The 21,261-nt window shown below is 61.3% G+C and overlaps 1 protein-coding gene across 1 annotated transcript; it reads left to right on the top strand.

Moving 5' to 3' along the window:
• Window positions 1–399: 399 nt before the first annotated feature.
• On the top strand, window positions 400–17,230 carry LOC121274435 (prelamin-A/C-like). Its single transcript, XM_041181765.1, has 2 exons — window positions 400–498; window positions 16,856–17,230. The coding sequence occupies exons 1-2, from the start codon at window positions 400–402 to the stop codon at window positions 17,213–17,215; spliced, it is 459 nt and encodes a 152-aa protein (XP_041037699.1). The 3' UTR covers window positions 17,216–17,230.
• The last annotated feature ends 4,031 nt before the right edge of the window (window positions 17,231–21,261 follow it).

Genomic DNA, 21,261 nt, shown 5'->3' with positions numbered 1-21,261 from the left:
ACTCGGTCTCATTCCCATGCCGACTGACCACTACAACCCCTGAAGGGGCAGCAAACAGCTGCACACTCCCCCCCCGACCTTTCATCAAATCGGAGAGTGGCAAAGCGCAGGAGGAGGCTCTTGGGCCCATTGTGCCTCTGCTAGCCCGTGGAAAGGGCTGCGTGTTTGGGGTCCCAGTCCCCAAGTTTCTTCACACAAAAATAAAAACCCCCTCAGTTGGTCCGAGTCGAGTCAAAACGCCCCTTTCATCTTTTGAGAGGTACTGGGGAGGGGGGGTGGGGGTGGGGGGGGGGTGGTGTGTGGGAGGGGTTGGGTAGTGAGCGAGCCGGGGCTGAGGAGGAGGGGGGGGTACCTCCGGCGTCACTCACCCCCTCTCTCTCTCTCTGCTCCTTTCAGGAGATGGCAATGCGCCGGGTGACCCGTGTGGCGGTGGTGAATGATGAGGAGGAGGAAGATGACTCTGATGGGGAACTTCGCCGGCGTCATGTCCACCAGCAGGTATAGTCTGAGCCCCAGAGGACTAGCCTGCCAGCCGGCCGTGTGTTACTGACCCTCTGGCACCTCCCCGATCTTTTATATATATATATATATATATATATACACCGCGCCGCTTCTCGCTGCATAGCTGATTTTTTTATTGTAGAGTTTGAAGGCATCTGTTGACGCTTCCAGACAGAAGGTGTGAGGTGACCACCAGAGACTGTGTACCTCTCCGGGACACCCCGGAATACTGCGGATACCTCAAACCGGTGTAAACTCCACACCAGCCCCACTCCCCCCCTCCCTGTAGCTCCTGTCCGGTTCTCCAGAGCGAAGCAGTCATGGTGGTGCGGTACTCACTGACCCCGGAGTCCCGCGCTTGCAGCTGTCGGGAGGGGCAAGCGAAGGCAGGGCTGGGACCCTCGCCTTGCTGCACTGGGTAACCTGGTTATCTGTTATCCTGCCCACTCCCCCACCCCTCCCCTCCCCTCCCCTCCCCCCCCCTCCCCTCCCCTCCCCTCCCCTCCCCTCCCCTCCCCTCCCCTCCCCTCTCCTCCCCTCCCCTCCCCTCCCCTCCCCTCCCCTCCCCTCGCCTCCCCTCCCCTCCCCTCCCCTCCCCTCCCCTCCCCTCCCCTCCCCTCCCCTCCCCTCCCCTCCCCTCCCCTCCACTCTCCACCCCTCCCCTCCCCACCCCTCCCCACCCCTCCCCTCCCCTCCCCTCCCCTCCACTCTCCACCCCTCCCCTCCCCTCCCCTCCCCTCCCCTCCCCTCTCCACCCCTCCCCTCCCCTCCCCTCCCCTCCCCTCCCCACCCCACCCCACCCCTCCCCTCCCCTCCCCTCCCCACCCCTCCCCTCCCCTCCCCACCCCTCCCCACCCCTCCCCACCCCACCCCACCCCTCCCCTCCCCTCCCCTCCCCTCCCCTCCCCTCCCCACCCCTCCCCACCCCACCCCTCCCCTCCCCACCCCACCCCTCCCCACCCCTCCCCACCCCACCCCACCCCTCCCCTCCCCTCCCCACCCCTCCCCACCCCACCCCACCCCACCCCACCCCTCCCCTCCCCTCCCCTCCCCTCCCCTCCCCTCCCCTCCCCTCCCCTCCCCTCCCCTCCACTCTCCACCCCTCCCCTCCCCTCCCCTCCCCTCCCCTCCCCTCCCCTCCCCTCCCCACCCCTCCCCTCCCCTCCCCTCCCCACCCCTCCCCTCCCCTCCCCACCCCTCCCCACCCCTCCCCACCCCACCCCACCCCTCCCCTCCCCTCCCCTCCCCTCCCCTCCCCTCCCCACCCCTCCCCACCCCACCCCACCCCTCCCCTCCCCTCCCCACCCCTCCCCTCCCCACCCCTCCCCTCCCCACCCCACCCCTCCCCACCCCACCCCACCCCACCCCACCCCTCCCCACCCCTCCCCACCCCTCCCCACCCCACCCCACCCCACCCCACCCCTCCCCTCCCCTCCCCTCCCCTCCCCTCCCCTCCCCTCCCCTCCCCTCCCCTCCCCTCCACTCTCCACCCCTCCCCTCCCCTCCCCTCCCCTCCCCTCCCCTCCCCTCCCCTCCCCACCCCCTCCCCTCTCCACCCCTCCCCACCCCACCCCACCCCTCCCCACCCCACCCCACCCCACCCCTCCCCTCCCCTCCCCTCCCCTCCCCTCCACTCTCCACCCCTCCCCTCCCCTCCCCTCCCCTCCCCTCCCCTCCCCTCCACTCTCCACCCCTCCCCTCCCCTCCCCTCCCCTCCCCTCCCCTCCCCTCCCCACCCCTCCCCTCTCCACACCTCCCCACCCCACCCCACCCCTCCCCTCCCCTCCCCACCCCACCCCACCCCACCCCTCCCCACCCCACCCCTCCCCTCCCCTCCCCTCCCCTCCCCACCCCACCCCTCCCCTCCCCTCCCCTCCCCTCCCCTCCCCTCCCCTCCCCTCCCCTCCCCTCTCCTCCCCTCCCCTCCCCTCCCCTCCCCTCCCCTCTCCACCCCTCCCCTCCCCTCTCCACCCCTCCCCTCCCCTCCCCTCTCCACCCCTCCCCTCCCCTCCCCTCCCCTCCCCTCTCCACCCCTCCCCTCCCCTCCCCTCTCCACCCCTCTCCTCCCCTCCCCTCTCCACCCCTCTCCTCCCCACCCCTCCCCACCCCTCCCCTCCCCTCCCCTCCCCTCCCCACCCACTCACACCCCACCCCCGACCTTTTAAAATGGCTGTTAAAATAGCCGGGGGGGACTCCGAAGTGAACAGGCTGTAATCACAGCTTTCACCCTGTTTATTCATGAACAGTGGGTTACTTGGGGGGAGAGGGGGAGGAGGGGAAAGCGGTGAATAGTGGGATCCACTGGGTCTCTCTTTCAGAGAGCGGGCTCCACTGGGTCTCTCTTTCAGAGAGCGGGCTCCACTGGGTCTCTGTTTCAGAGAGCGGGCTCCACTGGGTCTCTCTTTCAGAGAGCGGGCTCCACTGGGTCTCTCTTTCAGAGAGCGGGCTCCACTGGGTCTCTCTTTCAGAGAGCGGGCTCCACTGGGTCTCTCTTTCAGAGAGCGGGCTCCACTGGATCTCCCTTTCAGAGAGCGGGCTCCACTGGGTCTCTCTTTCAGAGAGCGGGCTCCACTGGGTCTCTCTTTCAGAGAGCGGGCTCCACTGGGTCTCTCTTTCAGAGAGCGGGCTCCACTGGATCTCCCTTTCAGAGAGCGGGCTCCACTGGGTCTCTGTTTCAGAGAGCGGGCTCCACTGGGTCTCTCTTTCAGAGAGCGGGCTCCACTGGGTCTCTCTTTCAGAGAGCGGGCTCCACTGGGTCTCTCTTTCAGAGAGCAGGATCCACTGGATCTCCCTTTCAGTGAGCGAGATCCACTGGGCCTCCCTTCCAGAGAACGGGATCCACTGGGTCTCCCTTCCAGAGAGCGGGATCCACTGGTACTCCCTTCCAGAAGGCTGGAGAGCGGGATCCACTGGATCTCCCTTCCAGATGGCTGGAGAGCAGGATCCACTGGGTCTCCCTTCCAGATGGCTGGAGAGCAGGATCCACTGGGTCTCCCTTCCAGAGGGCTGGAAAGCAGGGTCCACTGGGTCGCTGTCACGTGCATGTGACGAACCACTTTGTAAAAGTAAATAAATAAATTTTTAAACCCTTTTTAAAACCCTGACTGTCTCAGTGAGCGAGAGGGGCAAGTTTTTTAAAATTCATTTACAGGATGTGGGCTTTGCTGGCTGGGCCCAGCATTTATTGCCCATCCCTAATTGCCCCTTGAGAAGGTGGTGGTGAGCTGCCTTCTTGAGCCGCTGCAGTGCCTGTGGTGTAGGTACACCCACCGTGCTGTTAGGGAGGGAGTTCCAGGGTTTTGACCCAGTGACAGTGAATTTAAACAGGGCTTCACTCACTGGAGGATCTCCAGGGGGACGATAAGTAAAGCCTCACAATGACTGATCATGAAATGCTCCTTCTAAATCATTCCTACCCCGGGGGTATTGGCAGCTTCTGTATGATTCACCTTGGATTCACGTGATTGGTTATGGGGGGTGGGGGGTGGGGGGAGAAATCAAACCTTCGCTTTTAGTCAACAGAGGAGTTAGCAATTCTTAGATTGTCCCACAAGTCATCTCCGGCATTCTCGCTGAGCAGCTGGTGGCTCTCCCCTTCTCCTTCACCTCCCCACCCTCACATTCTCTCGTGTCTCTGTGTCTGTCTCTGTGTCTGTCTCTGTGTCTCTGTGTCTCTCTCTCTCTCTTTCTCTCTGTGTCTCTCTCTGTGTGTCTCTCTCTCTCTGTGTGTCTCTCTGTGTGTCTCTCTGTGTGTCTCTCTGTGTGTCTCTCTGTGTCTCTCTCTATGTGTCTCTCTCTGTGTGTCTCTCTCTGTGTGTCTCTCTCTGTGTCTCTCTCTGTGTCTCTCTCTCTGTGTCTCTCTCTGTGTGTCTCTCTGTGTGTTTCTCTGTGTCTCTCTCTCTGTGTCTCTCTCTCTGTGTCTCTCTCTATGTGTCTCTCTCTGTGTGTCTCTCTCTGTGTCTCTCTCTGTGTCTCTCTCTCTGTGTCTCTCTCTGTGTGTCTCTCTCTGTGTGTCTCTCTCTGTGTGTCTCTCTCTCTCCGTCTCTCTCTCTCCGTCTCTCTCTCCGTCTCTCTCTCCGTCTCTCTCTCCGTCTCTCTCTCTGTCTCTGTCTGTCTCTCCCCCACCTGCGATCACAGTTTTATGCAGTGTCAAGACGGGCGGGTTCAACCCCTTGGGTGACGCTGTCTGAGAGCTGTGGGAGTGGTGGGGAGATGGGTGAGCGGGAGTCTAGAGGGGAGAGCTGAGGCCCCTCGGGCCAGCTGGAGAGGGGCTCTGAGCTCCCCCCACAGCAACCCCCCCCCCGCCCTCCCCCGATTGGTGAGGTACTGAGGCGAGGCCGCTCTCGCTGTGCCTTCTCCTGCCTCTGTCCTTTCCCAGAACCCCTGCCCGAATCACACTGCCTGATGGGAAAAGCTGCCAATCCCTCGACCCAAGACCGGGTTGGGGGGGGGCGGGTGGGGGGGCTTAAAAAAAATTAAATCATTTTTGGCAAAAATACTGCGGATGCTGGAAATCTGAAATTTAAAAAGCGGAAGGTGCTGGGATAAGTCAGGCGACTTGACAGCCTCTGTGGAGAGCGAGAGAGAGAGAACGTTTTCGAGTCCGTCTGACTCCTTCAGAACTGGGGCCTGAGGCCCTGTCTCTGAAGAAGCCATCGTGTTCGACTCGACACGCGATCTCTGCTTCCCCCTCTCCGCTTCTGGCTCTGTGTGTGAGTCGGAGAGGCCCCCGTTAGCTCGAAGGCCTCCCCTCGATTCCTCTGTCAGCCGAAGTCAGGCCGTCCCCCGAGCGGGCTCGAGGCGAGGGTTGGTGGGTAGCCGGTTCGATTCTGCCCCACCCCCCGCCCCCCCAACGCACTCCCCCCCCCACCCCCGTTAACTGGGTGACCAGTCCGCCCGCGTAACTGGCCCCTGTGGCCTGGCCAAGGTCCTGTTCCCTCTCGTGCACGCACTCCGCGATCTTTAGCTTTGTTGAACGGCTGTCACGCCTCTCGGAGGTGAACCCCGCTTTGCCACGAGACCCCCCCTCCGGAGGGAGTCGTGCCCTCGTTCCCACCCCCCCCCCCCACCCACCCACCCACCCCCGCCGCACGCTGGGCACTTTACTGACCCCCATAATTTTGCCCCTCTCTCTCTCTCTCTAAACGCGCTTCTTTCTGCAGCTTAAGCTTTGAGAGAAAAGAAAACAGACTTTTTTTTAAACTTTTTTTAAAAAAAATAATAAAGCGTTTCACTTCCTAAAAGAGGAAGAGAAAACAAATTCGCGCCCCCCCACGCCCCCACCCTCGCCACCCCACCTTCCCCCAAACCCAAGCTCGAGGGACCAGACTAGGCCAAGGTGTAAACTCAAGTCACAAAGAAATCCCTCTGATCAAACAGTTTAAGAGAATTCGGGTAGCGAAGGCGTTTTATGGTGTGACGAGCGTGGGGAGGGGGGGGTGAATGTATGTCCTCGGTGATGGACCAATGGATAGAGTCAGGCCAAGGCCCGCGCAGGGACACCATCCGGCCTGCTCCCAAAACCCCATCATCCGAAGCCTTTCGAAAGGGCCTGAAGAGTAGAAAGGGGGTGGGGTGTGTTTTTTTTTTTTTTTAAAAGCCTTTGAGGCTTCTGACACGCGTGGAGCGAGGATAATTGCGCCCCCCCCCCACCCCTCCCCTCACACCTATTGTCACCCGGACCCCCCACCTTAAATCCTGCCCAGCCTTCCCTGTTCCCCAGTCACTCACACTCTGAGAGTGGCCCAGAGACGGGGTTGGGGTGGAGGGGTGGGGGAGTGAAGGGGTGCCCGGCCACACTGGCTGAAACGAGGTGCCCCCCATCACCGCCCCCCCGTCCCCCTCCCCCCCCGCCACCCCGCCAGCGACCTGCTCCGAGCTCGTCAACGTGACTGTGGGTTGGGTCCATGTGTGTGCATGTGGGAGGCACCAATTTGGCCCATTCTCGTGGAAGGGAACACTCCACCCATTTTTTGTTTCTGAATTGACCTCTGTTTTTTATTCCCCGAATGAGTTAAGATTCTACCTCGCCCCACCCCCTCCTCCCCCACCCTCCCCTCCCTCCCCCAGATTCATTTGGAACCGTTCAGCTGTCCTGGTCCCCGTGTGAGGTGCTGAGCGTTGTTGACCGTCCCAGACCGGGACCCGGTGGGCTGCGGACTGACGTCTCTGCAGGGAGGGTCGGCGTTTCAATCCCATCCTCCCCCTGCTCCATACAGCACAGGAGGAGGCCGCTCGGCCCATCCTTGGCTCTCTGCAAGAGCAGCTCGGCTAGTCCCACTCCCGATTCCACCCACCCCCTCTCTCCCCTCGATCCTTCTGCCGCCGGGAGCGGTTTCTCCCGATCGACTCCGTCCAGGGACCCCCCTCGATTAAAACCTCCCCTCGGCTCTCCCCCTCCCCAACTCCCCACCCCACCCTGCAAGACCCTCCAGCCTGCCCATGGAACTCCCAACTCCCTTGCCCCTGGGACCCGTAGCTACGCCTTACGCCCGCTCTGATGCTTTTGTGCCACTATGGAAGCGTCGGCGCCCAGAATTGAACACGCTGACACCTCCCCCACTACCAAACCCCCCCCACCACCCCCACAACCGACTCCAACGGAGATCAAATTGGCAGAAGACCCTAACTTTTCGGAGAAATGTCAAGGTTTGGCTCTATCCATTGTCTGATCTTGTTTCCGTTCTGATTGGTCCGACTATCGTTTCGGGATTGTGCTGTTCCATTCTGTTGTGCCGACTTAGGGATGTCATAATATTAATGTCTGTAACCGGTGTGACAAGGATTATAATCTGTTTGATCTGATTGGATATAAACTAAACTAAAAGTCACTGCAAGGTCCTGTTTTTTTTTGAATCTGCTTTGTTTGAATAAAGATATTATAAAAGAAACCTGTGTCCTTTTGATTTCTTTAGTGACTTTTTCCATTTTTTTTCCTCTTTAAATACGAGAGTCCCATCAAAAAAAAATTCCCATCCAAAAAGACTCCAAACCAATTATGAACCTATCAATCAATGATCATTTTGGGGTCATGAAGTAGGTTCGGACAGAGTAAATGAGGAGAAATTGTTCCCACTGGGCAGGAGGGTCGGTAACCGGAGGGGACACAGATTGATGAGAATCGGGAAGGGAACCAGAGGGGGAGATGAGGAGAATTTGTTTTTATTTACACAGCGAGTTGTTGTGATCTGGAAGGCGCTGCCTGAAAGGGCGGTGGAAGCAGATTCAATAGGAACTTTCAAAAGTCGGGGGGGGGAATCAGATAAATACTCGAAGGGGAAACATTTGCACGGATGTGGGGGGGGAAAGAGTGAGGGGGGGTGTGTGGGAGAGTGAGAATGATTGGATAGATCTTTTCCAAGAGCTGACAGAGGGATGATGGGCCGAATGACCTCCTCCTGGCCTGTGAGGTTTAGCCAACCAGCAACTCCTGCGACTATTTTCGAGGGTCACAGCTCCTCTTGAGGAGATGGACTGTGACAGCCGGTGTGGTGTTGTTGGTCGGCAGCTTAACCCTGTCCTCTGGAACTGGCAGTGTCCCTTTAATTCAATTTAAAAGGCAGGAGAAGCTTTGTTGCCTGATTCTGTCCACAGATTATCTTCCTTGCAATCAGTGTTGAAAAGCCGGCTATGCTGCTTCATGACGCAACTTAGCAACGAGGCATTATATATTCTGACATCCCTACAGATGCTGTTTTGAAAGTCTTATCTGTCTGATACGATCACTGTTAAGAGGGGGGGGGGGTTCTGCCTGAGCGTCACCTCCCTCCCCCACCCACTCTCTCTCCCTATGCCGCCACCCCCCCGTTCGGTTCACTATCGGCCGGCTTCCCTTCCTCATCTCGGATCTCCACGGTGTCGGAATGAGGTTTGCTGCGTGGGAGAGGTATTCAATTTGGAGAGGGGGAACTAGAGAATCCTGCATTTCAAATCCCTCTGGGACTCCCCCAAACCCCACCCCTCCCTATTTCCGTAACCTCTTCCAGCCCCTAAACCCCTCCCTAACTCTGTAACCTCCTCCAGCCCCTACACCTCCTCCCTGTCTCTGTAACCTCCTCCAGCCCCTACACCCTCCCTATCTCTGTAACCTCCTCCAGCCCCTACAGCTCTCCCTATCTCTGTAACCTCCTCCAGCCTCTACAACACTCCCTATCTCTGTAACCTCCTCCAGCCCCTACACCCCTCCCTTTCTCTGTAACCTCCTCCAGCCCCTACACCCCTCCCTATCTCTGTAACCTCCTCCAGCCTCTACACCACTCCCTATCTCTGTAACCTCCTACAGCCCCTACACCTCTCCCTATCTCTGTAACCTCCTCCAGCCCCTACACCCCTCCCTATCTCTGTAACCTCCTCCAGCCCCTACAGCCCTCCCTATTTCTGTAACCTCCTCCTGCCCCTACACCCTCCCTATTTCTGTAACCTCCTCCTGCCCCTACACCCTCCCTACCTCTGTAATCTCCTCCAGCCCCTACACCCCTCCCTATCTCTGTAACCTCCTCCAGCCCCTACACCCCTCCCTATCACTGTAACCTCCTCCAGCCCCTACACCCCTCCCTATTTCCATAAACTCTTCCAGCCCCTACACCCCTCCCTATCTCTGTAACCATCTCCAGCTCCTACACCCCTCCCTAGCTCTGTAACCTCCATCCCCTACACCCCTCCCTATCTCTGTAACCTCCTCCAGCCCCTACACCCGTCCCTATTTCTGTAACCTCCTCCTGCCCCTACACCCTCCCTATTTCTGTAACCTCCTCCTGCTCCTACACCCCTCCCTATCTCTGTAACCTCCTCCAGCCCCTACACCCGTCCCTATTTCTGTAACCTCCTCCTGCCCCTACACCCTCCCTATTTCTGTAACCTACTCCTGCTCCTACACCCCTCCCTATCTCTGTAACCTCCTCCAGCCCCTACACCCCTCCCTATCACTGTAACCTCCTCCAGCCCCTACACCCCTCCCTATTTCCATAAAATCCTCCAGCCCCTACACCCCTCCCTATCTCTGTAACCATCTCCAGCTCCTACACCCCTCCCTAGCTCTGTAACCTCCATCCCCTACACCCCTCCCTATCTCTGTAACCTCCTCCAGCCCCTACAACACTCCCTATATCCGTAACCTCCTCCAGCCCCAAAACCCCTCCCTATCTCTGTAACCTCCTCCAGCCCCCTCCCTATCTCTGTAACCTCCGCCAGCCCCTACACCCCTCCCTATCTCTGTAACCTCCTCCAGCCCCTAGACCCCTCCCTATCTCTGTAACCTCCTCCAGTCCCTACACCCCTCCCTATCTCTGTAATCTCCTCCAGCCCCTACACCCCTCCCTAAATCTGTAACGTCCTCCAGCCCCTACACCCCTCCCTATCTCTGTAAGCTCCTCCAGCCCCTACACCCCTCCCTATCTCTGAAACCACCTCCAGCCCCTACACCCCTCCCTATCTCTGAAACCACCTCCAGCCCCTACACCCCTCCCTATCTCTGAAACCACCTCCAGCTCCTACACCACTTCCTATCTCTGTAACCTCCTCCAGCCCATACACCCCTCCCTATCACTGTAACCTCCACCAGCCCCTACTCCCCTCCTTATCTGTGTAACCTCCTCCAGCCCCTACACCCCTCCCTATCTCTGTAACCAGCTCCAGCTCCTACACCTCACCCTATCTCTGTAACCTCCTCCAGCTCCTACACCCCTCCCTATCTCTGTAACCTCCTCCAGCCCCTACACCTCTACCTATCTCCGTAACTTCCTCCAGCCCCTAAACCCCTCCCTATCTCTGTTACCTCCTCCAGCCCCTACACCCCTCCCTATCCCTGTAACCTCCTCCAGCCCCTACACCCCTCCCGATCTCTGTAACCTCCTCCAGCCCCTACACCCCTCCCTATCTCTGTAACCTCCTCCAGCCCCTACACCCCTCCCTATCTCTGTAACCTCTTCCAGCCCCTACCCCCCTCCTTATCTCTGTAACCTCTTCCAGACCCTAGACCCCTCCCTATCTCTGTAACCTCCTTCAGCCCCTACACCCCTCCCTATCTCTGTAACCTCCTCCAGCCCCTACACCCCTCCCTATCTCTGTAACCTCCTCCAGCCCCTACACCCCTCCCTATCTCTGTAACCTCCTCCAGCCCCTACACCCCTCCCTATCTCTGTAACCTCCTCCAGCCCCTACACCCCTCCCTATCTCTGTAACCTCCTCCAGCCCCTACACCCCTCCCTATCCCTCTAACCTCCTCCAGCCCCTACACCCCTCCCTATCTCTGTAACCTCCTCCAGCCCCTACACCCCTACCTATCTCTGTAACCTCCTCCAGCCCCTACACCCGATCTCTGTAACCTCCTCCAGCCCCTACACCCCTCCTTATCTGTGTAACCTCCTCCAGCCCCTACACCCCTCCCTATCTCTGAAACCACCTCCAGCCCCTACACCCCTCCCTTTCTCTGAAACCACCTCCAGCCCCTACACCCCTCCCTATCTCTGTAACAACCTCCAGCTCCTACACCCCTCCCTATCTCTGTAACCTCCTCCAGCCCATACACCCCTCCCTATCTCTGTAACCTCCACCAGCCCCTACTCCCCTCCTTATCTGTGTAACCTCCTCCAGCCCCTACACCCCTCCCTATCTCTGTAACCAGCTCCAGCTCCTACACCCCTCCCTATCTCTGTAACCTCCTCCAGCCCCTACACCTCTACCTATCTCCGTAACTTCCTCCAGCCCCTAAACCCCTCCCTATCTCTGTTACCTCCTCCAGCCCCTACACCCCTCCCTATCCCTGTAACCTCCTCCAGCCCCTACACCCCTCCCGATCTCTGTAACCTCCTCCAGCCCCTACACCCCTCCCTATCTCTGTAACCTCCTCCAGGCCCTACACCCCTCCCTATCTCTGTAACCTCTTCCAGCCCCTACCCCCCTCCTTATCTCTGTGACCTCTTCCAGACCCTAGACCCCTCCCTATCTCTGTAACCTCCTTCAGCCCCTACACCCCTCCCTATCTCTGTAACCTCCTCCAGCCCCTACACCCCTCCCTATCTCTGTAAACTCCTCCAGCCCCTACACCCCTCCCTATCTCTGTAACCTCCTCCAGCCCCTACACCCCTCCCTATCTCTGTAACCTCCTCCAGCCCCTACACCCCTCCCTATCTCTGTAACCTCCTCCAGCCCCTACACCCCTCCCTATCTCTCTAACCTCCTCCAGCCCCTATACCCCTCCCTATCTCTGTAACCTCCTCCAGCCCCTACACCCCTCCCTATCTCTGTAACCTCCTCCAGCCCCTACACCCCTACCTATCTCTGTAACCTCCTCCAGCCCCTACACCCGATCTCTGTAACCTCCTCCAGCCCCTACACCCCTCCTTATCTGTGTAACCTCCTCCAGCCCCTACACCCCTCCCTATCTCTGAAACCACCTCCAGCCCCTACACCCCTCCCTTTCTCTGAAACCACCTCCAGCCCCTACACCCCTCCCTATCTCTGTAACAACCTCCAGCTCCTACACCCCTCCCTATCTCTGTAACCTCCTCCAGCCCATACACCCCTCCCTATCTCTGTAACCTCCACCAGCCCCTACTCCCCTCCTTATCTGTGTAACCTCCTCCAGCCCCTACACCCCTCCCTATCTCTGTAACCAGCTCCAGCTCCTACACCCCACCCTATCTCTGTAACCTCCTCCAGCTCCTACACCCCTCCCTATCTCTGTAACCTCCTCCAGCCCCTACACCTCTACCTATCTCCGTAACTTCCTCCAGCCCCTACACCCCTCCCTATCTCTGTTACCTCCTCCAGCCCCTACACCCCTCCCTATCCCTGTAACCTCCTCCAGCCCCTACACCCCTCCCGATCTCTGTAACCTCCTCCAGCCCCTACACCCCTCCCTATCTCTGTAACCTCCTCCAGCCCCTACACCCCTCCCTATCTCTGTAACCTCTTCCAGCCCCTACACCCCTCCCTATCTCTGTAACCTCTTCCAGACCCTAGACCCCTCCCTATCTCTGTAACCTCCTCCAGCCCCTACACCCCTCCCTATCTCTGTAACCTCCTCCAGCCCCTACACCCCTCCCTATCTCTGTAACCTCCTCCAGCCCCTACACCCCTCCCTATCTCTGTAACCTCCTCCAGCCCCTACACCCCTCCCTATCTCTGTAACCTCCTCCAGCCCCTACACCCCTCCCTATCTCTGTAACCTCCTCCAGCCCCTACACCCCTCCCTATCTCTGTAACCTCCTCTAGCCCCTACACCCCTCCCTATCTCTGTAACCTCCTCCAGCCCCTACACCCCTACCTATATCTGTACCCTCCTCCAGCCCCTACACCCGATCTCTGTAAACTCCTCCAGCCCCCTACACCCCTCCCTATCTCTGTAACCTCCTCCAGCACCTACACCCCTCCCTATCTCTGTAACCTGCTCCAGTTCCAACACCCCTCCCTATCTCTGTAACCTCCTCCAGCCCCTTACCTCCCTCCATATCTCTGTAACCTCCTCTATCCCCTACACCCCTCCCTATCTCTGTAACCTCCTCTAGCCCCTACATCCCTCCCTATCTCTTTAACCTCCTCTATCCCCTACACCCCTCCCTATCACTGTAACCTCTTCTAGCCCCTACACCCCTCCCTATCTCTGTAACCTCCTCCAGCCCCTACACCCCTCCCTATCTCTGTAACCTCCTCCAGCCACTACACCCCTCCCTATCTCTGTAACCTCCTCCAGCCCCTACACCCCTCCCTATCTCTGTAACCTCTTCCAGCCCCTACACCCCTCCCTATCTCTGTAACCTCTTCCAGACCCTAGACCCCTCCCTATCTCTGTAACCTCCTCCAGCCCCTACACCCCTCCCTATCTCTGTAACCTCCTCCAGCCCCTACACCCCTCCCTATCTCTGTAACCTCCTCCAGCCCCTACACCCCTCCCTATCTCTGTAACCTCCTCCAGCCCCTACACCCCTCCCTATCTCTGTAACCTCCTCCAGCCCCTACACCCCTCCCTATCTCTGTAACCTCCTCCAGCCCCTACACCCCTCCCTATCTCTGTAACCTCCTCCAGCCCCTACACCCCTCCCTATCTCTGTAACCTCCTCCAGCCCCTACACCCCTACCTATCTCTGTAACCTCCTCCAGCCCCTACACCCGATCTCTGTAACCTCCTCCAGCCCCTACACCCCTCCCTATCTCTGTAACCTCCTCCAGCCCCTACACCCCTCCCTATCTCTGTAACCTCCTCTAGCCCCTACACCCCTCCCTATCTCTGTAACCTCCTCCAGCCCCTACACCCCTCCCTATCTCTGTAACCTCCTCTAGCCCCTACACCCCTCCCTATCTCTGTAACCTCCTCTAGCCCCTACACCCCTCCCTATCTCTGTAACCTCCTCCAGCCCCTACACCCCTCCCTATCTCTGTAACCTCTTCTAGCCCCTACACCCCTCCCTATCTCTGTAACCTCCTCCAGCCCCTACACCCCTCCCTATCTCTGTAACCTCCTCCAGCCACTACACCCCTCCCTATCTCTGTAACCTCCTCCAGCCCCTACACCCCTCCCTATCTCCTCCTCTTGCCCATCCCCCCCAATTCCCATCGCTGCACCATTGGTGGCCGTGCCTTCAGCTGCCTGGGGGGCGGCCCTGAGCTCTGGACTTCCCTCCCTATACCTCTCTGCCCCTCTCCCTCCCCATCTGTCCATCCCCACCCCCACCCCCCAATCTGCCTACCCTCTCCCTCTCTAAATTGCTCCCTAAAACTGACCTCTTTGACCGGGCTTTTAGTCACCTGTCCCCGATTTGACCCTCATGTGGCCGGGGGGCAAATCTTTGTTTGATGATGCTTATCTGATGAGCCTTGAGAATGTTTCACTGTGTTTAACGTGCTATATAAATGCAGGTTGTTGTTGCGATTGAGTCCTGAACTGCAGACAGCGGGTCTGTGCCAAGCAGTGGGCAGTGCTGACTGCAGAATCTCAATTCCTCACCTCCTGTTCCTGTTACAGGCTCGAGAGGGGCTGAATGGCCTCCTGTGGTCACGTCCATCACTATATTCCCTTGGTCAGCCAGGCGATGGTGGTGTCTCCGCTGCACGTCTCAAACATTTTGACTGCAGTTGCCTTAAGCTAAATTGGAAAACTGGAAACCCCACCCCCTTCTTCCAATAGCAGCTGTGGGATCGTTCACACCACCCGATAGGGTAGAGGGGGATCTTAGTTTATCATCGCATCCTGAAAGATGGCACCTCCAACAGTGCGGCGCTCCCTCAGTACTGACTCTCCAACAGTGCGGTACTCCCTCAGTACTGACCCTCCGACCGTGCGGCGCTCCCTCAGCACTGACCCTCTGACCGTGCGGCACTCCCTCAGTACTGACCCTCCGACAGTGCGGCACTCCCTCAGTACTGACCCTCCGACAGTGCGGCACTCCCTCAGTACTGACCCTCCGACAGTGCGGCGCTCCCTCAGTACTGACCCTCCGACAGTGCGGCACTCCCTCAGTACTGACCCTCCGACAGTGCAGCACTCCCTCAGTACTGACCCTCCGACAGTGCGGCACTCCCTCGGCGCTGGCTCTGGGAGTGTCGGCCTGGATTATGGAGTGGGGACTGGAACCCATGACTTTCGGACTTGGAGGTGAGTGTTCGTTCCACCCACCCCCTGTCGTTGCTGAGGGATGGGGACTGTCCACAGCTGGGGGGGGTCTTCCGATAGTCCGGATGCTCCTGCCCCGATCCCTGGCTGAATCCGAATAGCTGTGGGTCTGATCACAGTTTTGATGGGCCCGGGTATTGTGTAAGAGGGGTGCAGGTTTGGAGCAGCACCCTCTCGGGGTGGAGTGCCATCCTGCATAGCGGGGGCACAGCTAACCACCACCCCCCACCCCCAACCCCCCCACCCCCCGCCTGCCCCCAACCCTTTACCAGCTGCTCGGACAGTCAGGCAGGCAGAGGCCTTTCAGCCCCTCGAGACAGTTCCACCCTCCCTCCCCACCGAGTGGCTGAGCCATATCCTCACTCTGCCTAACCCTCACTCACCTCGCCTCGCCTCGCCTCGCCTCACCTCACCTGACCTCGCCAGGCAAGCGACCCCTCCAATTTAAAGCGGCGAGACGGCCTGCTTTTCGTCGGTGTGAGTTGGCACGTGGACCCCACCCTAGCGATGAAGCGTTTTATCCCCCCCCCCCCCTCCCTCCTGACCCCCCGTTTCAGACCTTTTTAAGGTTCCGCTCCCTTCGTCCTGGACCCCACCCCTCAGCCGAGAGAGGAAGTTCATCCCTGACGATCAATTCCTTTTTAAAATTCCGGTTACCCTTTAACCATCGACCGAGAGACGTGGGGGTCTGGGGAGGGGTGGAGGGGAGGGGCGGGGGTGGGGGTGGCATCTGGCTGTATTAGACTTGACCAAATACGGCCATTGTGTCCCTTGCTTTGTCATTTGAGTAGCCCTTTAACGTCACCCCAGAAGAGGAAAAGCCTGCTTCCAGGAAGTCCTGCGCACCAGAAGTCGGTGCTGCCTCTCCCAGTTGAACAGCCCTGGCCATTTTTTTTTTGCCCCCTCACCCCTGCAGAGAGTAGGCTAAATGCAAACGAGCAGGACCGCAACGATTACCACGGTACAGGAGCGGCCCTTCAGCCCCTCTTGGGTCTGTACCGGCCCTCCGATAGAGCAACCCTACTCATCACCCTCCCCCGCCACCCCCACTGCCTTCTCCCCGTGACCCTGCACGTTCTCCCTCTTCCAGTAATTCTCCAATTCCCTGTCGAAAGCCTCGATTGAACCCGCCTCCCCCACGCACTCTCGGGCAGCGCATTCCAGACCCCAACCACTCGCTGCGTGAAAGAGTTTCTCCTCGTGTCTCCGTCGCTCCTTTTACCAATCCCCTTAAATCTGGTCCTCCCCCCCACTCCCAACACCCCCCCCCCCCACCACCTCTCGTTCTCGATCCTCCCCCCCCACCCCCCCCACCACCCCTGCAATGGGAACAGTTTCTCCCTATCGACTCTGTCCAGACCCCTCGTGATCCTGAGCACCTCAATCAAATCTCCCCTCGGCCTCCTGCTCTCCGAGTGGAACAGTTCCAACTTCTGTGATCCGTCCACCGAACCGGAGCCCCCTTCATCCCCGGAACCGTTCCCGCGAATCTCTTCCGCGGTCCTTCTGAAGCGGAAATGATTCCTCGCTTGGGGGGGGGGGGCTGATCCTCGCAGGGGACAGGAGCGCGGGTTTGTTGAGTGGGGGGAGTGCAGGGGAGGAGGAGGGAGGATGTTATACAAGTACTGGTGCGCGCGTACGTGTTTGAGGAGTTGGGGGGGGGGGGTGGGGTGTGTTCCCCTCGCCCACCCCCACCACCGCCTCGCCCGCAAACCCCAGCTTGACGCTGTTTTAACGGTCCGACAGGCAGCCCACAGCACCAGCACCGGCACCGGCACTGGCGCGGACGCCGAGTACAACCTTCGCTCCCGCACCGTGGTGTGTGGCTCCTGCGGCCAGCCGGCCGAGAAGATGGCGGAGTCATCGCTCTCGGTGACCGAGGCAGAGGAGAAGAGCACCGTCATCACCGGGGGCTCCAGCTCCCGCACCACGGTGACCAAGTCCTACCGGAGCAGCGGAGGTGGTGGAGGAGGAGGAGGAGGAGGAGGAGGAGGAGGAGGCGGCGATAGTGTGGTCACCCGGTCCTATGTGATGAGCCAGTCAGCCACCGGAGGGCAGGTCAGTGGGAAACAACGAACACCCATGTCAAGAGGTCCTATTCATTAAAAGCTGCCGTACGAAACCAGGTGACGGTCACTCCTCTATCTCATGGATTACTTGCCAGCACCTCCCTTACCACTCTTCCCCACCCCCACCCCCAATTTCAAGTGCTCGTTCCCTCTCCCGCTTCAATTCCACGCCCCCCCACCCCACCCTCATTCGCGTTGGCTTTCCCCGCTTGTTAACATGGCTGATTTGATGTCCTCCGGCTTGCTTTGTTCATTTACTTATTTGCCTTTGCGTTGTTTGATGCCGCTCTGAGTTGCGCTTTAACTTGTGATTTCCCCGCACCACCCCACCCCCCCCCAACCACCGGTTTCTTGGGGCCCGGTTTCGCCGCAGACCTGGGCATTGGATTGGCCGTGCCCATCGTGTCTCCCTCGGTGACTGTGTGCCACAACGTTGCTCTTCCCACCATCCCCCCACCCCCCCCCCCCCAACTGCCCCCCACAACCTCACCAATTACAAAAGGGCCGTGCACTCCCGCTCTCTCTCCCGCTCTCTCTCTCTCTCGACGTTTACCAGGTTTGTTTTGGGGTTCGGGGTGGGGTGGGTTGGGTGCGAGGGGTTGGTGGGGGGGTGGACGCCTCCCTGCCTCACCGACTGGAAGGAGGATGAGACTAGCGCTCCTCCCGATCCTGTCGGCCGGTGAGGTGGTCGGAGCCCGAGGCGGGTGGGTCTCTCTCCCTCTTGTCACCCGCCCCTCCGCACCCTCCCCCCCCAACCCAACCCCCCCCCCCACAGTCCCGCAAGTAAGGCTGGCTCACGCCTTCATTATTTGGCCCCACCCCTCCCCTCCCCCACCCACACCCCTCCCCCCTCCCACCCCCGCCCCCCTCCCACCCCCGCCCCCCTCCCTCCCCCGCCCCCCTCCCTCCCCCGCCCCCCTCCCTCCCCCGCCCCTGCCTCACCCTAGAGTCCTCCGTAGGTCGGAGTTTGAAAGCCTCTTGCCTCGACATAACGCGACGAGCTCTCTCAAGCCAGAGGGGTCGGGGGGGGTCTCTCTGAGGGGAGGTTTCAGGGCACCGATGCCAGCTCCTCCCTCCCTCCCTCCCCTCCCCTCCCCTCCCCTCCCCTCTCTCTCTCAGGCCGGGGGTCCGATGTCGAGTGCTCCAGTCACTGAATGGGTTGCCGGCTGTATTGAGGCTTTGGTCGCTGGGTTTTACATCAGGGCCCTGACCCAACACGGGTTTGTGGCGGCAAGTGCCGCTGACGAATTTGTCCGGCGTAGCTTTGAGCCCGGCGCCTGGCATGTAGCGCCGATGCCACCTCCGGCAGGGGCCAGAACCTCCGCCTTCCTCTCGAGTCACGATTTGGATCCAATCCGGGTGAAACGTCAGCCCGAATAAAGTCTTCCCAAGCATCGTAACCAGGCGTTTGCCGCTCGGTTTGTTTTCACCGGACAAGGCACATAACGGCCGGCAGCGGGCGGAGCTGGGCATAGCGGCACAGTGAGTGACCGCGGGGCTGCCAAAGCAACACGGGGATAGGTCGAAGTCAATCTCGTCCCATTCCCCCTCCTCCTCCCCTCCCCCTCCCCCTCCACCTCCCCCTCCCCCTCCCCCCTCCCCCTCCCCTCCCAATCCCCTCACCCTCCCCTCTCCTACCCCCGCCCCTCCCCCCTCCACCTCCTCCACCCCTCCCCTCCCAATCCCCTCCCCACCCCTCCCCCACCCCCTCCCCTCCCCCTCCACCTCCCCCTTCCCCCTCCCCGCCCCTCCCCCTCCCCCCAATCCCCTCCCCCTCCCCTCCCCTCCACCTCCCCCTCCCCTCCCCTCCCAATCCCCTCACCCTCCCCCTCCACCCGACTCCTCCCCCCACCCGACTCCTCCCCCCTCCCACCCGACTCCTCGCCCTCCCACCCGACTCCTCCCCTCCCAATCCCCTCACCCTCCCCCTCCCCTACCCCCGCCCCTCCCCCCTCCACCTCCTCCACCCCTCCCTTCCCCCTCCCCGCCCCTCCCCCTCCCCCCAATCCCCTCCCCCTCCCCTCCCCTCCACCTCCCCCTCCCCCTCCCCCCAATCCCCTCCCCCTCCCCCTCCCCTCCCCTCCACCTCCCCCTCCCCCTCCCCCCAATCCCCTCCCCCTCCTCCTCCCCTCCCCCTCCCCCTCCACCTCCTCCTCCCCTCCCCCTCCCCCTCCACCTCCTCCTCCTCCTCCCCCCTCCCCTCCACCTCCCCTCCCCCCTCCCCCTCCACCTCCCCCTCCCCTTCCCCCTCCCCTTCCACCTCCCCTCCCCCCTCCCCCCTCCCCCTCCCCTCCCAATCCCCTCACCCTCCCCCTCCCCTACCCCCGCCCCTCCCCCTCCCCTCCCAATCCCCTCCCCTCCCCTCCCCTCCACCTCCCCCTCCCCTCCCCTCCCAATCCCCTCCCCCTCCCCCTCCCCCTCCCCCTCCCCCTCCCCTCCCAATCCCCTCCCCCTCCCCCTCCCCCTCCCCCTCCCCCTCCCCTCCGACTCCTCCCCCCACCCGACTCCTCCCCCCTCCCACCCGACTCCTCCCCCCCACCCGACGACTCCCCCCCGACCCGGCTCCAGCCCCCACCCGACTCCTCGCCCCCCACCCGACTCCCTCGCCCCCCACCCGACTCCCTCGCCCCCCACCCGACTCCCTCGCCCCCCACCCGACTCCCTCGCCCCCCACCCGACTCCTCCCCCCACCCGACTCCTCGCCCCCCACCCGACTCCTCCCCCCCACCCGACTCCTCCCCCCCACCCGACTCCTCCCCCCCACCCGACTCCCTCGCCCCCCACCCGACTCCTCCCCCCCACCCGACTCCCTCGCCCCCCACCCGACTCCTCCCCCCACCCGACTCCCTCGCCCCCCACCCGACTCCTCGCCCCCCACCCGACTCCTCCCCGCCCCACCCGACCCGACTCCCTCCCCCCCCACCCGACTCGCTCGCCCCCCACCCGACTCCTCCCCCCCCCACAACTCCCCCCGGCCCCCTCTACTCCCACCCAGCCGGGCCGTGGGCGGCCTGAAGCCGGGCACCGCTCTTGTAGGCAGCTTCCCGCCCCGAGGTGTGTTTCTCACACCCGCTATTTGGCAGAGTGAGGGGGGGGTTGGGAGTGAGGGGGTTGACGGTGGGAGTGGGAGTGAGAGGGTCAGAGTGGGAGTGAGGGGGGGAATGAGGTGGGAGTGGGAATGAGAGTGAGGGGGGGCGATGGAGTGAGGGGGGAGTGGGAATGAGGGGGGAGTGGGAGTGAGGGGGGAGTGGGAGTGAGGGGGGAGTGGGAGTGAGGGGGGCGTGGGTGAGTGAGGGGGGAGTGGGTGAGTGAGGGGGGAGTGGGTGAGTGAGGGGGGAGTGGGAGTGAGGTGGGAGTGGGTGAGTGAGAGGGGAGTGGGAGTGAGGGGGGAGTGGGAGTGAGGGGGGAGTGGGAGTGAGGGGGGCGTGGGTGAGTGAGGGGGGAGTGGGTGAGTGAGGGGGGAGTGGGTGAGTGAGGGGGGAGTGGGTGAGTGAGAGGGGAGTGGGTGAGTGAGGGGGGAGTGGGTGAGTGAGGGGGGCGTGGGTGAGTGAGAGGGGAGTGGGAGTGAGAGGGGAGTGGGAGTGAGGGGGGAGTGGGTGAGTGAGGGGGGAGTGGGTGAGTGAGGGGGGAGTGGGAGTGAGGGGGAGTGGGTGAGTGAGGGGGGAGTGGGTGAGTGAGGGGGGAGTGGGTGTGTGAGGGGGGAGTGGGAGTGAGGGGGGAGTGGGAGTGAGGGGGGAGTGGGAGTGAGGGGGGAGTGGGAGTGAGGGGGGAGTGGGTGAGTGAGGGGGGAGTGGGAGTGAGGGGGGAGTGGGAGTGAGGGGGGAGTGGGAGTGAGGGGGGAGTGGGTGAGTGAGGGGGAGTGGGTGAGTGAGGGGGGAGTGGGTGAGTGAGGGGGGAGTGGGTGAGTGAGAGGGGAGTGGGAGTGAGGGGGGAGTGGGTGAGTGAGAGGGGAGTGGGAGTGAGGGGGGAGTGGGTGAGTGAGGGGGGAGTGGGTGAGTGAGGGGGGAGTGGGTGAGTGAGAGGGGAGTGGGTGAGTGAGAGGGGAGTGGGTGAGTGAGAGGGGAGTGGGAGTGAGGGGGGAGT

This window comes from Carcharodon carcharias (genome assembly GCF_017639515.1).
Source record: "Carcharodon carcharias isolate sCarCar2 chromosome 36 unlocalized genomic scaffold, sCarCar2.pri SUPER_36_unloc_2, whole genome shotgun sequence".
NCBI classification, from domain to species: Eukaryota; Metazoa; Chordata; class Chondrichthyes; order Lamniformes; family Lamnidae; genus Carcharodon; species Carcharodon carcharias.
This window is presented reverse-complemented; position numbering and strand designations above follow the sequence as displayed.

What these genes read in the sequence shown, in the direction of transcription:
- LOC121274435 (XM_041181765.1), top strand. Translation starts at nt 400, where the DNA reads ATGGCAATGCGCCGGGTGACCCGTGTGGCGGTGGTGAATGATGAGGAG. An exon ending in GGCGTCATGTCCACCAGCAG is followed by an intron (nt 499 to 16,855) that starts GTATAGTCTGAG and finishes ACGGTCCGACAG; the next exon opens with GCAGCCCACAGCACCAGCAC.